We start from the raw sequence: 13,991 nt of genomic DNA, 5'->3' as shown, positions 1-13,991 counted from the left end.
GAACGTTCTTCAGGCCACGGAATGGATCATGGACAGAAGCAATCCTCAGGATCTCCTACGAAATGCTAGCTAAACCGTTCTCACAAAATCTTCCATGGGGAAACTTTGTATTCCCCGAATACCTTTGCTTCTCTTAGTCTGTGTGTGTGTGTGTGTGTGTGTGTGTGTGCGCGTATGTTTAAGCACATGTGCGCGTGTGGGTTGAAAGGGTCCATTCTGTTACTGCTGCTGTTGTTTTTGAGTTCAATGTGAAATCATTTCATATTTCTCAACATCCCAGGATCTCTAAAAGTGAAGGATTTGTGTATGTTAAATACGGGACATCACTAAGAAAGTGGGGAATGGTATTGTTTAACCTTACAGGGAGGGGCCGGGCAGGTTGATTGATGCTTTAAATTATGTATCATTTTGCAGGCCCTGTCGACCCTGAAGAAGAAATTCTTCATTTTTCTGACACTCAAAAAATTGAGGGAAAAAGTCACAGATGTTAAAATCATAGCTTTATGAAGAGACCCATTGATATATGGTAGATTTAGATTGCTTTTTAACATCAAACGTCCAAGTAAAAATTTAATAAAATAAGGAATCCATCAATGCCCCACAGACTTGCCTCCCTTGCTTGATGCAATAGGTGTGTGCCTGAAACACTAGTGAAAACATGAAAAAAAAATGCAATCCTTTTTTACAGCATTAGGAGGCCTTGGTTATTTAAAATAATCTTCTGATGATGCCATCTGTCAAGTAAATGGTTTTTTTCTTTTTTTTTTTTTTGTTCATATGAAAAAAAAAATAATTCACTTAGACCACAATGCAACTTTAGGTCTCTTTATAGACAATATTGGGGTTTGTTACATTCAAGTTCCCAATAGAAAAACAAAACAAACAAACAAAAACCCCACACGGATGGTTGGTTTCACAATATAAACATCACAATGCAGAATTATCTTTTGAGAACAAATTCAATTCATCTTAACTATCTTTAAATCACATATTTGTACTGAAATACAGGGATAGACAATAGAGCACCCATTCTCCGCCCCCACACACTAGAAATATGGTCTATTTCTCTGATAGCTGCTGTTTTAAGACATCTGGAAGGAATGCATTAATGTAGATACGTAGATGAATGTGCTTGGCTCTACCCATCCCTTATTTTGAACAACCTGGAATTCTCAAAAAGAATCTGGCAAAAGTGTAGATTCCATCCATGACCCGTTCATGGAGTGGTTTTCAGCCTTCACGCTCTCTTGAAAATCCTTCTCCATCATCCAAGAGCTTCCCCTACAAAGTGGGTAAAAATAACTCAGTCTCCCACATGGGGCTCAGTCTGGAACCAGGCACTGAGATTTTCCAGACTATCAAGCTATTCCAAGGATGTCTTAACACACATGATTCCCAGGGTCTGGGCTGTTCCCGGAGATAGTACAGACATTTGCACCTTGTGCCTCTTTAATTCTGGCTCTATCTCTTGTGATTACGATGATCATGTCTGAGAATTATTCCCACTCAAATGATGAGGATTTTCTTCCCCCCCCACACAAGGCATCTTGGAAAAGGCTTAACACCCACTCATAACATCTAAATACATATCTGAAATGACCGATATAGATGTCCCTACAGTCATTATCATCTATCTAAATACAAGGACCATAATCACTGCATCTTGAACATCAGTGAGAGGTAGTATAGCCCAATGGTTAAACAAACACATGGACTCTACAGCCTGGTGATTTGGGTTAATATCCCAGCCCATGCTTCTTAAAAGCCTGTGAGTTCTGATACTCTATTTTACCTCTTTGGGCTCATTTTTGTCATCCGTATAAAGAAGGTAATAACCGATATCGACATCAGCAGGTATTGGTGAGACCTCTAAGTGGCAACACTTGTAAGATGCTTCGGACTGTGCCTAACACACAGTAAGCTCTGAAACATGAGCTATTAACGACCCCGAGAGGTCAAAGTCTATGTCTGAGAATGACCACACGCAGGTCTATGAAATACCCCATGTAATTACAAATCCAGTCATAGGGAAACACACAGATGTGCTTCTTCGAGGCATGGTTTTTAGTTACCTTTGACCCCTGTCAATAGCTGACATCTCATATGAATTTGTTTTGCAATTGGAAAAAGCTGAGAATATGGCGTTCTGAGCAGAAGAAAAGCAAATAAACGAATATTTAATTGATAACGAGTAAAGCTCAGGAAACGCAATGCAGTAACACATCTAGAAAACCTGGAAGAAAGAGAAAGACTCAAAAGACATAATGAGCAAGATTTTCCGCAATCATTCCAGCAAATAAAGAAAACTGAGCCTGCAGACGCATGGTGTGGGATGGTTTGCCCTGAAAAAAACCCCAATTTAATTTCTGACGATAACAATGAATTAGACATTCCATAGTCGCATTTGCTTGGCAGGTGTCAGCGAATTAAAGACAACTTTCCTCTCGGAGTATTGAGAAGACGGCCACCCATGTAAGTGGACAGGGGATGAATCCCATGGTGGAGAGGTTTACGCCTGGACAGTCTAATAAGATAAATCCTTCAATATTTGTCCACCCACTCGGACCAAACACCATGCGGACTTGTAGCTTGATAGGCTGCTTGTCTTTCACCCTGCTTTCCACAAGATATGATATATCCATATACGCACCCACAGGAACCTTTAGAAAAGGCATGCGTTGCTTTCACAAAGTCTTAAAAAATTGGTTTAATGTTCATTTTTGAGAGACAGAGACAGAGTGCGAGCCGGGGAGGGGCAGAGAGGGAGAGGCAGACAACAGAATCTGAAGCAGGCTCCAGGCTCTGCGCTGTCAGCACAGCGCCGGATGCGGGGCTCGAACCCACAAACCCTGAGATCATGACCTGAGCTGAAGTGGGACGCTTAACCGACGGAGCCCCCCAGGTACCCCTGCTTTCACAGAGTCTTAATATTAATAGCCAGAACACACTGAACACGATCCTACAATGCCCATGCTCTGTATCATCTGAAAACAGAGACTCTGACGTGATGTCAACAGGCTATTTTACGTCACCTGACAGAACAGAAGTTAGAAAAAAAAAAAATGCCTTGAGTCCTGCCCTTAGCTTACAACGCTCGAGTCACTTCCTGGACCTCTAGGGGAAGGAAAAGCCCCACTAGGAACAGGCTCGGCAAAAATGGTTCCTTTCACACCTGTGCAGCGAACCCTCAGGTACCACTCATCCTCGTTTCGGATACAGAAAGGCCTTCAAACGCCATCCTATTGTTCAGTAAAAACCTTGGCCTGAGACCTCGGTTCAGGTCTGTCCTCCGTAGGTCACAGGAGGGAAGCAATGTGCACCACCAGGGACAAGTCCGGTGCTCTCCATCTGGAGGCAGCGATGGATATACATATATATATATATATATATATATATATATATTTTTTTTTTTTTTTTTTTAATTCTATCCTAAAAATATGGTCTTTGCACGCTCTTGCCTTAGGAGCAGAAATAGTCTTGGAATGACCATGACGGTAGGGCCGGCCGAGACATTCTCTAATAAGATTACACTTCATCGGCTTAGGGAGGGGAGATACCACCTCTCCAGATCTGTCGTATCGCTGACATCCGCCACGGCTGGCCCAAGCAAGCCTGGGATGAACATTCCAACACAGAATTTCAAATTAAAACTGAAGACTGCCTGCTTTTAAGGCAGCACCCTCCGTGCCAGGACCTTCAGAGTAAAGGCGCATGCGCATCGTTCCTAAATGATTGCACGGTTTCACCGATGCCCAGTGGCAAATGTCCCCTGCCACACACCAACAGTGGAGACTCCCAGCGTCTTCCAAACCCAGGTATTCTTGCAAAGTCACATTGTGGCGAGCCAGCAAGAAGAGAGCCCCCTTTATCTTCCGTTTTGTGGGCCACGGGGCCTTGAAAGGATGATGTGGCCGCCTGCGGCTGCCAGCCTGGCCGTGTGCTCCCCGGTGCGGTGGCCACAGGGATGACCCTCACACCGGACGGGGCACAGGGGGCCCCACCGCCAAAGCTCCCTTCCCGTTTAGAAGTCCCCCCCCCCCCCAGCAGACAACCTATTTCTATTCATTTGTTCTAATCTTTCCTCAGATCAGGCCGGCAGCCCATTAATCATTTCTGTCACACCCCTACATGAGCCAGTGCAATGGAGCTCTGTTTTTCTAAAAATCACACTGCCAGAAATCAAGCTCAAGAAGGAGGAAATCCTCTCCTCCTCACAGGGGCTGGCTGGGGTGCTGACTGGAAGAAGCCACCAATTGTGTTGACTTTCCTCTTTTGCCCAGAATCACAAGAGAACATTCCGTGGAAAGTTTTTGAAGAGAATTCACGTGGGGAGTGAAGGGGGGGGAGGCTGAAGAGGAAGCCAACGCATGAAGCCCCCAGCTGAGGAGAACGTAAGAAAGGGAAGAAGATGAATAAATGCCAAGACAAAGACAGATACGGATTAATAACATTCTTACTCATGTTTTTACTACGGCCGATTATTTTCAGCGAGTTCAGACCAAAGAAAAAGTATATTAAAGGTCAAGGTCGCAGCCATGAGAGGCCCACTACATCTTGAAGCCATGAAAATCTAAAATTAATTAGACCTAACAGAATGTTCTCCATGGCAAAGAAAAAGCCTCTTGTGGAGCTGGTACACTTGCTTATGGAATAACAGTGGGAGTGACCTTGAAGCCACAGACATCTTAGGTTTTTTTTGTTGTCGTTTTGTGTGTGTGTGTGTGTGTGTGTGTGTGTGTGTGTTTTAATGAGGATATGCCTGTGGGGTAGGAGAGACCAATGACAATTCAAACAAACAAACAAACAAACAAACAACAACAAAAACCAGAAACAAGATGGATCATGATTTACCAATGATCATGACTCAGAATCACTCACACATCCCTATTAGGCCCTATTGTGATTTTTGCACCTTACACAGATTAATGGTGTGATATAAAAGGCACCAGATTAGCAGTGGAGAGATTTGGTTTCTCCTCCCACGTCTGACAAGACCAATCTCATCAAGAACAAGTCCTTTTGCAAATGGCGGAGAATGTCCGGAGATGTAATGTGAGGGGCACTGCACCAACTTTCAAGGCCTCGTCAGATTCCTGGACTCTCAGTGGTTAACTTGGGTGATTTTAAGATCTCTTGCTGCTCTGCTGAGATTCTGTGATTTTATTATACCTCATAAGGACGGGCCAGCATCATCAGAGAGAAGAGTGCATCTCACACACATCAGTCACTCTCTTTTGTGGTGCTGGGTCACCGTGTAATGGGAGGTCATCAATTATGACTCAAGTGGTTTGATATGAATAAATTTTGGGATCAAATTGGTGAATACTTACTCAACACATAAATTAGAGCAATGTAGTCATGTGATTTTTTACCTGTCCTTTTTCAAAAAAAACACTGGCATTCACTGGGACAGGGGGAGAGAAATGTATACCACGGAGGGACTGATACAGACACAGTTAATGCTAATATAATAATCACCACCATGTACAGAGACACATTCTTAAGAGAATAAAAACCATTTAAAAATGTCTAAACGTTGGATCTCTTAAATTTACTGGATAGCATAGGAGTAAGATTTGGGTAATTTAAAGGATTTCCAATGGCAGATCTGATGTAAGTACAGTCTTACAAAGACATCTCCAGTATAATCACCCATGCTAGGGTGTATTTCGGAAAGATGAACGGATACCATTTACGGTTTCCTTACAGGTGTGAACTTCAGCTATGTTGAACGCGTGTTATTCTGCTTCACGTCCGTAAAATAAAACCCATCTGCATTTGGATTTGGGACTCAGAGGCAAGTCATCTGAACATAAAAAAGGAAGCTTACCACAAACGCTACTGCACTTCTTAACGTGGATTCCCACTGGAAGCAGCTTTTAAGGAACTGTATTGTATTCCACATTGCCATGGTGATTCTTTTCACACGGTCTACATCTCTTGATAAGATCTAATAAAAAAAATGGAAAACAGGGAACTAGATTTAAATACTCCAAATATTCTCTTTAGATCAGGCAGCTTGGGCATTTAAATTATATTGTGTATAGCTGCCAATTAAAAAAATAATAATAGAAAGCAAAAGTCCTAACACCTCTTCTAAAAAAAAAATTTTTTTAACACGATCATCCAGAGAGGGAAAAACATACAATGCATTTTACAGCTCTTTTGATGGAGAAGAGCCTGTTTTAATAGTGGTCGGGACAAAACTGAGCTGGTAAAAGCTACAGCAGCCTGGCATTTCGTGTGTGCGTGAATTTGTGTGTGGTGGGGGAGGCAGGGAGAGGGAGGGATAGGTAGAGAGCATGGGAGTGAATATCTATTTTAGTTTGGAAGTAAATGAATGGTTTTGCTTTGGAAACTAAATGTACAAGTATTCTAGCTCACATAGTCCAGGAAAAAAAAAAGCCTATAGGAAAATATAATTCTGGGAGGATAACCCAGCTCTCCTACCTCCTAACATCTCTTGTCTTCTACAATGGGGTCCATCTTGGTATTAACCTTGCAGACTGTGAAGAAAATTTAGGGGCTCTGTGGCTGTCACATGGTAAGTGATCTCAAGCACTCGGATCATAAACACAAGCTTCAACTGTGTAAAAACATGGCGACACAGTGGCGAGAGGCACGTGGGGAGGATCCTAACATACCCCAGGCTCTCAGCCCCCCAGTCCCCTGATGCTCTCAGAGCTCAAAGCCACCCCACGTGGAGGTCCTGTTTGGCAAAGGACACGTCTTTTCTCCCAGTGGTACCCAGATTCATTTCAACTTGTTTGCCAAGCAGCTACCCCACCTACCTCCACTTGGGTTTTAACTTGCAAGTAAATAGGGCACGAGGCATTGGTAGTGAAGGAGGAGGAGGAGGAGGAGGAGGAGAAGAGGAGGAGGAGGAGATGAAGAGGAAGAAGAAGAAATGACATTTACTCAGATTACACCCAACACATATTACACTCCATGGTATGGCAGGCCGAAAGAAAACATCGGGATGCTCCCTTCGAAAGACATTCCAGGCCCTTCCCAAGTGTGCCCACAAGTTCATGGGAAACGAAAGGCTGAGGAGATGCATTTATATTTAACCGCTTTATGTAATCCACAGCTGCTCACCCCTCAGGAAATGGTGGAAGTAATAAACGCTTTAAAAAAGGGACACTTTGTTCTTTGTTACACAACTGAAGAGGGACAATAGGTACCGAGTGAAATTCTGAACTGTGTCATCGGAATAAGACAGGGAGGGACTCTGAGAAGAAACATAAAGGTCACGGTAAAAAAAAAAAAAAATTCAAAACTTTCCCTACCGGGCCACGATCTTCACTTTTTGTTAAACTGATGAGAGAGGAATTAAGGGAAACAGGCGGCGGCGGCGGGGGCGGGGGCAGTTCACTCATAAGGAGGTAAAATGCCAACACATTCCAAATATTTAGACAATAAGAACGTGGCAGCAGCAGGCCGTGGGTGACCTCCAGGCTAGACGCCCCTAAGATCCGCTGGGCTGCTCCACTGAAGGACTCTCTGGGCACAGCACCTCCCGGAAGCCTTGGAAGGGCAGACAGGGAACTGGCTCTACCTGAAGGAGGCTGGGCACGTCCAGTAAATTTGGGAGAACGTCTACAGAGGCTGACACTAGGTTACAGAACGATCCAGGAGATCAATGGGCGGCTGACTCCTTCTCCTTCATCCAACATAGGTTTCCAGTCTTTCCCTTCTTGTTGTGCTGACTTGCTTTGGGACAGATGGGAGGACAAGGAAGGAGCGGGGCTGGAGAGAGATGCTGGGGTGGAGGAAGAGAGAGAGAGAGAGAGAGAGAGAGAAGAGGGAGACATGGAGAAGGAGGAGGAGGAAGGGGAGGAAGAGGAGGAAGGGGAGGAAGAGGAGGAAGGGGAGGAAGAGGAGGGTGGGAGGAAGGAAGGACGGAAGGGAGGGGAGGAGGGAGGTGGGGCGAGCCGCTAAGTAATGACTAATAAGCACTTCCGGTGCTAAGTGTACTCACAAGCCAGTTGACTGTACCCACCTACCTTCTTGGACAGCTTGCGGCTATCTTCAACAAAGCGCTTTTCTCTGGGAGTAAAGGTCCTAATACTCGCCTTGACCTAGAAAGACATCATTGTTGAGAAAGAGGAAAGGGCAGCATTTAAATGGACTTCATTCTCTTCTTTTTCTCGTTAATGACTGGGAAGAACGTGGAAACCAGTATCTTCTGATCCCAAGGTCCCCGGCAGGGAGCAGAGAAATGGAGACTAATCTCTGGGCTCCGCACGTGTTTCCGGGGATCTCATTTCACCAGCTAGTCACTTGGGCAGGTGAGACAGGATCCAGGAGACTCTGGAGTGAACTGTATCCACTGTGAAAATCACCAGGGGTCTTTTAACCACAGCCCAGAGTGGGTTCATGAAGTTCTTGGACTAGTCTCTAAAAAGCAAGACTTCCTTCTCAGGGTTTTAAAACTGTATTTTTACCAGGAGTACTTGGTCTGTGAAAACCGGTCTCCAGCTTATAGAAACATCTTTCCACCGAGAATCTCATTTGGAAAAATAAGGAGATGTATCCTCTGAGACCCATCTTATGGGGAATAAACTGAGGCTGAGAGAGGTGAAGCGGTTTGTCCCAATCACCATACTTCTAGGGAAGTCTCAAGGAATAAAATTCAAGTCCTTCTTCATCAGATGGACAACTGGAAAATCATATAACTGGCATGTATTTTTCATAAAGCTTTCCTCCCTAAAACTCAGGTTTCACCTTTGTGCATAATCTAGACATTTAAAAAAAAATTTTTTTTTATGTTTCATTTATTTTTGAGAGACAGAGAGAAACAGAGTGTAAACAGGGGAGGGGCAGAGAGAGAGGGCGACACAGAATCGGAAGCAGGCTCCAGGCTCTGAGCTGTCAGCACAGAGCCCGAAGAGGGGCTCGAACTCACAAACTGTGAGATCACGACCCTGAGCCACCGTCGGATGCTGCACTCACTGAGCCACCCAGGCGCCCCTGTGCGTAGTCTATACTCAAGTGCTTGTCAGAAGAAAACAGGAAATGAAGGGTCATCTGTGGCACAAGATGCACTTAGGAGTTTCCTTGAAGGCAAATCAACGGGGGAAAAGAGGAAGTAACACCAACCACTTCCAGACTGAAGACTGTACCCAGAGTTCTAGCATTGTGGAGAATAAAAACATAAAAATGTCTCCGTCCTTGATTTTATGAATAATTTCTGAGCTACACTAAACAAGAAACAGGGCAGCACGGGAATAATTGCAGAGACAGAAAGATCTGGAGCTGGATGCTGACTCACTCATTTACTAGTAAATCAGCTCTCTTATTTAATTCCATTTGCTCATCATAAAATGGCATTAATGATACCTATTTACCAGGTTTAGCGCGAGGATTAAATGAAATAATGTCAGAGCCTGGGCCCTTGTAGGTGGCCACTAAATGGCCGCCATTCTTATAATTACTGTAAAAGCTCCATTATCCTACATTCGTGTATACCACTAACTGGATTAACCTGTGCTCTCCTTTTCCCTTCTAGAACCTACTGCTGACACCATGGCATATGCATGGTCACAGCTAAGTAGGCCATTTCTCTGCGTGCTTAGGAATCTGCTCACAACCATCGAATTGTAGGTCTACGAAGAATCAACTGCGCTGACTTCTGAACTTGTTTATGCCAGTTCTGCCCATAATCATAATTCCATATTTTTAATCAATTATCATAGAAACCATTGAAATCCAAGCATGGACCCGAAGACTTGAAATGTATGTTGCTCTAGAAAGCCTTGATAACGAGGTCAGTCACTAAAAAGATATTGTTATTGAGGTAATGGTTTGATGGGAAAAAAACAGTCTGGAAAATTCTATATTCAGATTGTTTGAGTATCTTTCAAGTAGATCTCCACTTGCAAAAAACCAGAAACTAGGTATTATTATAGATGTTATGAGTATATTGCTGCAAGGAATATGTTATAGAACTAAACATGATCCATGCTATAAAAAAAAAACAGATTTTGGGGGCGCCTGGGTGGCTCAGTTGGTGAAGCATCCAACTTCGGCTCAGGTCATGATCTCAGGGTCTGTGAGTTCGAGCCCCGCATCAGACTCTGGGCTACAGCTCACAGCCTGGAGCCTGCTTCCGATTCTGTGTCTCCCCCTCTCTCTGCCCCTCCCCTACTCACACTCTGTCTCTCTCTCTCTCAAAAAAATAAATAAACATTAAAAAAAAATTTTTTTAAACAGATGTTTATGCCCACACCTAAAGATTGGCAAAGGAATATTTACATATTTTATATTGAACTAAAGGTTTAAGGTATGCTTTAAAAATTCCTCCCTTAACTGTACTTTCCAAATGGGTAATTACTTGTCTTGATAGTGTTGGCTCACAGGACATCTACTTTAACAACTAAATAACATGTCAGAGGCTTGAAAATACCTGTCTGACCCCCAATCGTTGCCTTAGAGAACATTACAGGTGATAAAGATAAAACACGAATTTCCCCTTCAATTTTTGCTTTTTTCTTTTTCTTTGACATTTAGATGTATTGAGAATTAAACACCATCAATTCTACTGGCTCAACAGGATTAATACGAGCTGAAAACCGGATTGTCCCGAACTGATTTTATAGCTGAGTTTTAAAACCCTGTTCTCTCTCTCTCTCTCTAGCTGCAACATTTCAGAAACATTTTACGCAGATTTGAGTCTCGCCAGGCTAGGTACAGAGAAGCCGGGATGTATGGCCCAGCTTGGCTTACCGGATTATATATGAGGTCCATCTCCAAGTAAATAGCTCCTTTAAAAGCTTGTTCTAAATCTTTATTCTTCAATATGTAGCAATTTGGTCGTCCATCTCGAATCTGTCACAAACAATAGATAAAATACAAACTTTCTAGGGGGGTTAAACTGAACTGGTAAAGTTGAGACTGTACAAGGCACCCACACATGAAGCAGACAGGCAACATATCTGAAATTCATCATGCATCAACTTTAAATTCGAGAGTGCTGTTACAACTGATAAGAAGATAAAGTAACAACCACCAGGCTGAAACTGGGTTATTAGTGGAAGAATCAGTCGTACAAATTATTCATAGGTCGATGTGGGCTTTCTTTCAAAACTCCCAGCAGTTATACATTTTTATTTATTAAAAATGATAAGTATTCTACAAAATTCCTGGCCAGTACTTCTCAAGATTGCCAAGGTCATGGGAAAAAGGAAGACTCAGAAACTGTCACAAATGAGAGGACAGAAGGAGATAAGATGATTAAATGCAATGTGGTACCCTGGGTTGGATCCCAGCACAGAAAAAGGACCTTAGTGGAAACACTGGTAAAATCCAAATAAAGACCAGAGTTTAGCTAACAGTCAAACACAATGTCTGGTTTCTTTTTTAGTTTTGACAAATGTACCATGGCAATGTGAAAAGTTTAACTTCAAGGGAAACGAGGTGAGGGGTATATAGGAACTCTGGATCATCTTTGCAACTTTTCTGTAAGTCTAAAATTCTCTCCGAACAAAGCAGTTATTAAAATCTTTTTTGAGAAATGAATAAAGGGACTGATTTTAATAAGATGATCGGTGTTTCACAGCCGTGAAGCAATGCAAATTAAATACGTGAGCATCACTGAAGCCGAGGTCAAAATCCACAAATATTTACAACACACAAAACGCTGAAAAGTTTTCAAAATACACGAGTTCCTCTGATCTCCTCCCTCAGTCAGCAGGTCACGTCACCTTTATACCCTAATGTGCCACTGGACCCCGGCATGTAAGGCATCTAAGAGAAATACCTCCATTTTGGAAATGACCTCCGACCCTTCAAGACCAGATCTTTCCAGATTTGGGGCCAGCCATGCTTTTGTTATACACAGCAGTATGGGCACTGATTAAACTCTTGGCTTGTAAGAAGCATACCTGTTCACCCCAAAAGGACATTAGTAAAGCTCGAAACTACCCAAAAGCTCCATTTGCGATTGTAATGAGCAAAGATTCGAATTAACGTAGGGAATTTGAGGGCATGGAATTTGAGCCATATTTTAACTGACTATTGCTGTCACTATAAGCATTCAGCACAAGTGTTCTTATAAACAGTGGTGGAAATGAGATGAATAAGTCATGGGGGGAAACACAGCCATTCCACTTTACAAGGGAGAGGTCACCTTCCTTCCCAAAGTCACTCCACCTCTCGGATTGAATAGGTTTTAAACAGAAAGATGGTTTTCCTGGCCAGTGGCTAAGAGGAAGGGGGTGCCCCATAAAGACCTGATTTCCTTCCTAAACGGTGTCCAAACAGGATTCTGAGCTTCCTCTTTTATCCACAGTCTCACTTAATAAATTGTGGGTGTTAAAGTTGAAAGAAATAAATACAAAAACAGCATGACAACTTGCCAACCTGACTTCAGTCCAATTTAGCTGTCCCTCAACCCACCGTCATTGTACTGTTATCTTAAAATTTCCATGATTTCTTAAGGGTTAGGAAAGGTCAACAGAAGAACTTGAGGTATCAGTAGAAAAAAATATATATATATATTATAGTAATTTTATTTGGTTTTGGTTTTTTGGTAAATGATCTTTTCCTCTTTTTCAATGTCCTAGTATTGTGTCAGCAAAAACACAGAATCCACCCCGGGACATTAAATCAGTTATTAAAAGCTAGAGATATAATTAAAGCTATTCATGTTGGGCACTTTCACATAATATTATCTTACAATATGTCAATTGCAAGTTTATACATTTGTAAAACGTTTGAAAAATTACAGAAAAAAAAAAGCCCCTTTGAATTTCTACAAATACCACAATTCCTTTCCCCGGATGGAAATTAGATAGGAATTTGGCATGTAGCCTTCCTAAATTTGTATTGAGGATTTATTATTCATAAATACATCCTTTAAAAAAGTCAGTAAATTTTTTTTGCCTGTGGGAAACAGCATTTTTCAACTTCACTGTGCATCTACGATATGACTTGATAATTTGTACATATACAGATCTGCCTCATTTCTTTAAACTGCTATATAATATTCGGATATGAACCTATTAATTCTCCTACTGATGAACACTTGGTTGATTCCAATTTTTCAGTCTGTCTGCTATAAGGAGTATCTTTTGGGAAAAGAGAAAGACTAAGGGAAAGAGGAAATATCCTATTTTGAATTGGGATATGTTTTAAGTTAACAGCAGGGCAATGTAGTTGAATACTTAGTATTATAATTAAACACTGAAATAGTAACCAAAGGGACTATTTTTTAAATATTTTGATTTTTGACAGTCTTAATATATAATTTAACCTCCAACACAAGAACACAGGACAAAAAGTTCTAGAACATCTCAACTTGCCAAACTGCTGTATGAAAGCATCTTTACAACAGGAAAGGGAAGCTAGCCATATTTTTCCTGTCGAGAATTATGTTTATCATTTATACTTAGAACTCAGAAAATCATTTCTGTCAGTTTATAATTCTAAGACCTTTATTAAATGGTAGAACAATTAAAACGCAGCCAAAAGAAAACTTAGAGCAGAGAATCTGTATATGCTTTTGTCTCTAGGTATGAGATAGTCACTTAAATTAAGATCTAAACTTTATTTTTAGATGTCTATCAAGGCAAAAAAGGATGATACAGTTTTCGTTATATGACAAAAGGAGGTCTCTAAATTCATGTGGAGAGTCTTCCTGGGTTGACATCTGAGATGATTTAATGTCACTGGAAGATAAGGGTCTTTGGGTAAAATAACAGATCGTGTCTTTAACCTGTTATGAGACAATTCTTCCAAACGACTTATACACATTTTGCATACTCACCTTTTCGTAGGTAAAAAGCACAGATATTACGCAATAATTTGGGGAAGGCATCTCTACAGAACAGTAATATGGATTTAATCTTTTTTTTTTATGTTTATTTACTTTTGAGAGAGAGAGAGAGAGAGGGTGGGAGCAAGGGAGGGGCAGAGAGAGAGGGAGACACAGAATCTGAAGCAGGTTCCAGGCTCCGAGGTGTCAGCACAGAGCCCAACATGGGGCCTGA

At 42.0% G+C, this 13,991-nt stretch overlaps 1 protein-coding gene and 1 pseudogene across 2 annotated transcripts in view; both read right to left on the bottom strand.

Moving 5' to 3' along the window:
- The window catches only part of LOC122467750, a 29,478-nt pseudogene extending 23,822 nt beyond the window's left edge, over window positions 1–5,656 (bottom strand).
- Window positions 1–13,991, bottom strand: part of MCTP2 (multiple C2 and transmembrane domain containing 2) — a 240,030-nt gene that overhangs the window by 67,199 nt on the left and 158,840 nt on the right. For both annotated transcript variants that reach the window (XM_043554770.1, XM_043554771.1), the window contains 3 exons: window positions 10,729–10,830; window positions 8,007–8,081; window positions 5,831–5,950 (listed from right to left, as the gene is read on the bottom strand). In XM_043554770.1, coding sequence (XP_043410705.1) covers window positions 5,831–5,950; window positions 8,007–8,081; window positions 10,729–10,830 — 297 coding nt within the window. The remainder of the gene's footprint in view (window positions 1–5,830; window positions 5,951–8,006; window positions 8,082–10,728; window positions 10,831–13,991) is intronic.

This window comes from Prionailurus bengalensis, chromosome B3 (assembly GCF_016509475.1).
Source record: "Prionailurus bengalensis isolate Pbe53 chromosome B3, Fcat_Pben_1.1_paternal_pri, whole genome shotgun sequence".
Taxonomy (NCBI): domain Eukaryota; kingdom Metazoa; phylum Chordata; class Mammalia; order Carnivora; family Felidae; genus Prionailurus; species Prionailurus bengalensis.
This window is presented reverse-complemented; position numbering and strand designations above follow the sequence as displayed.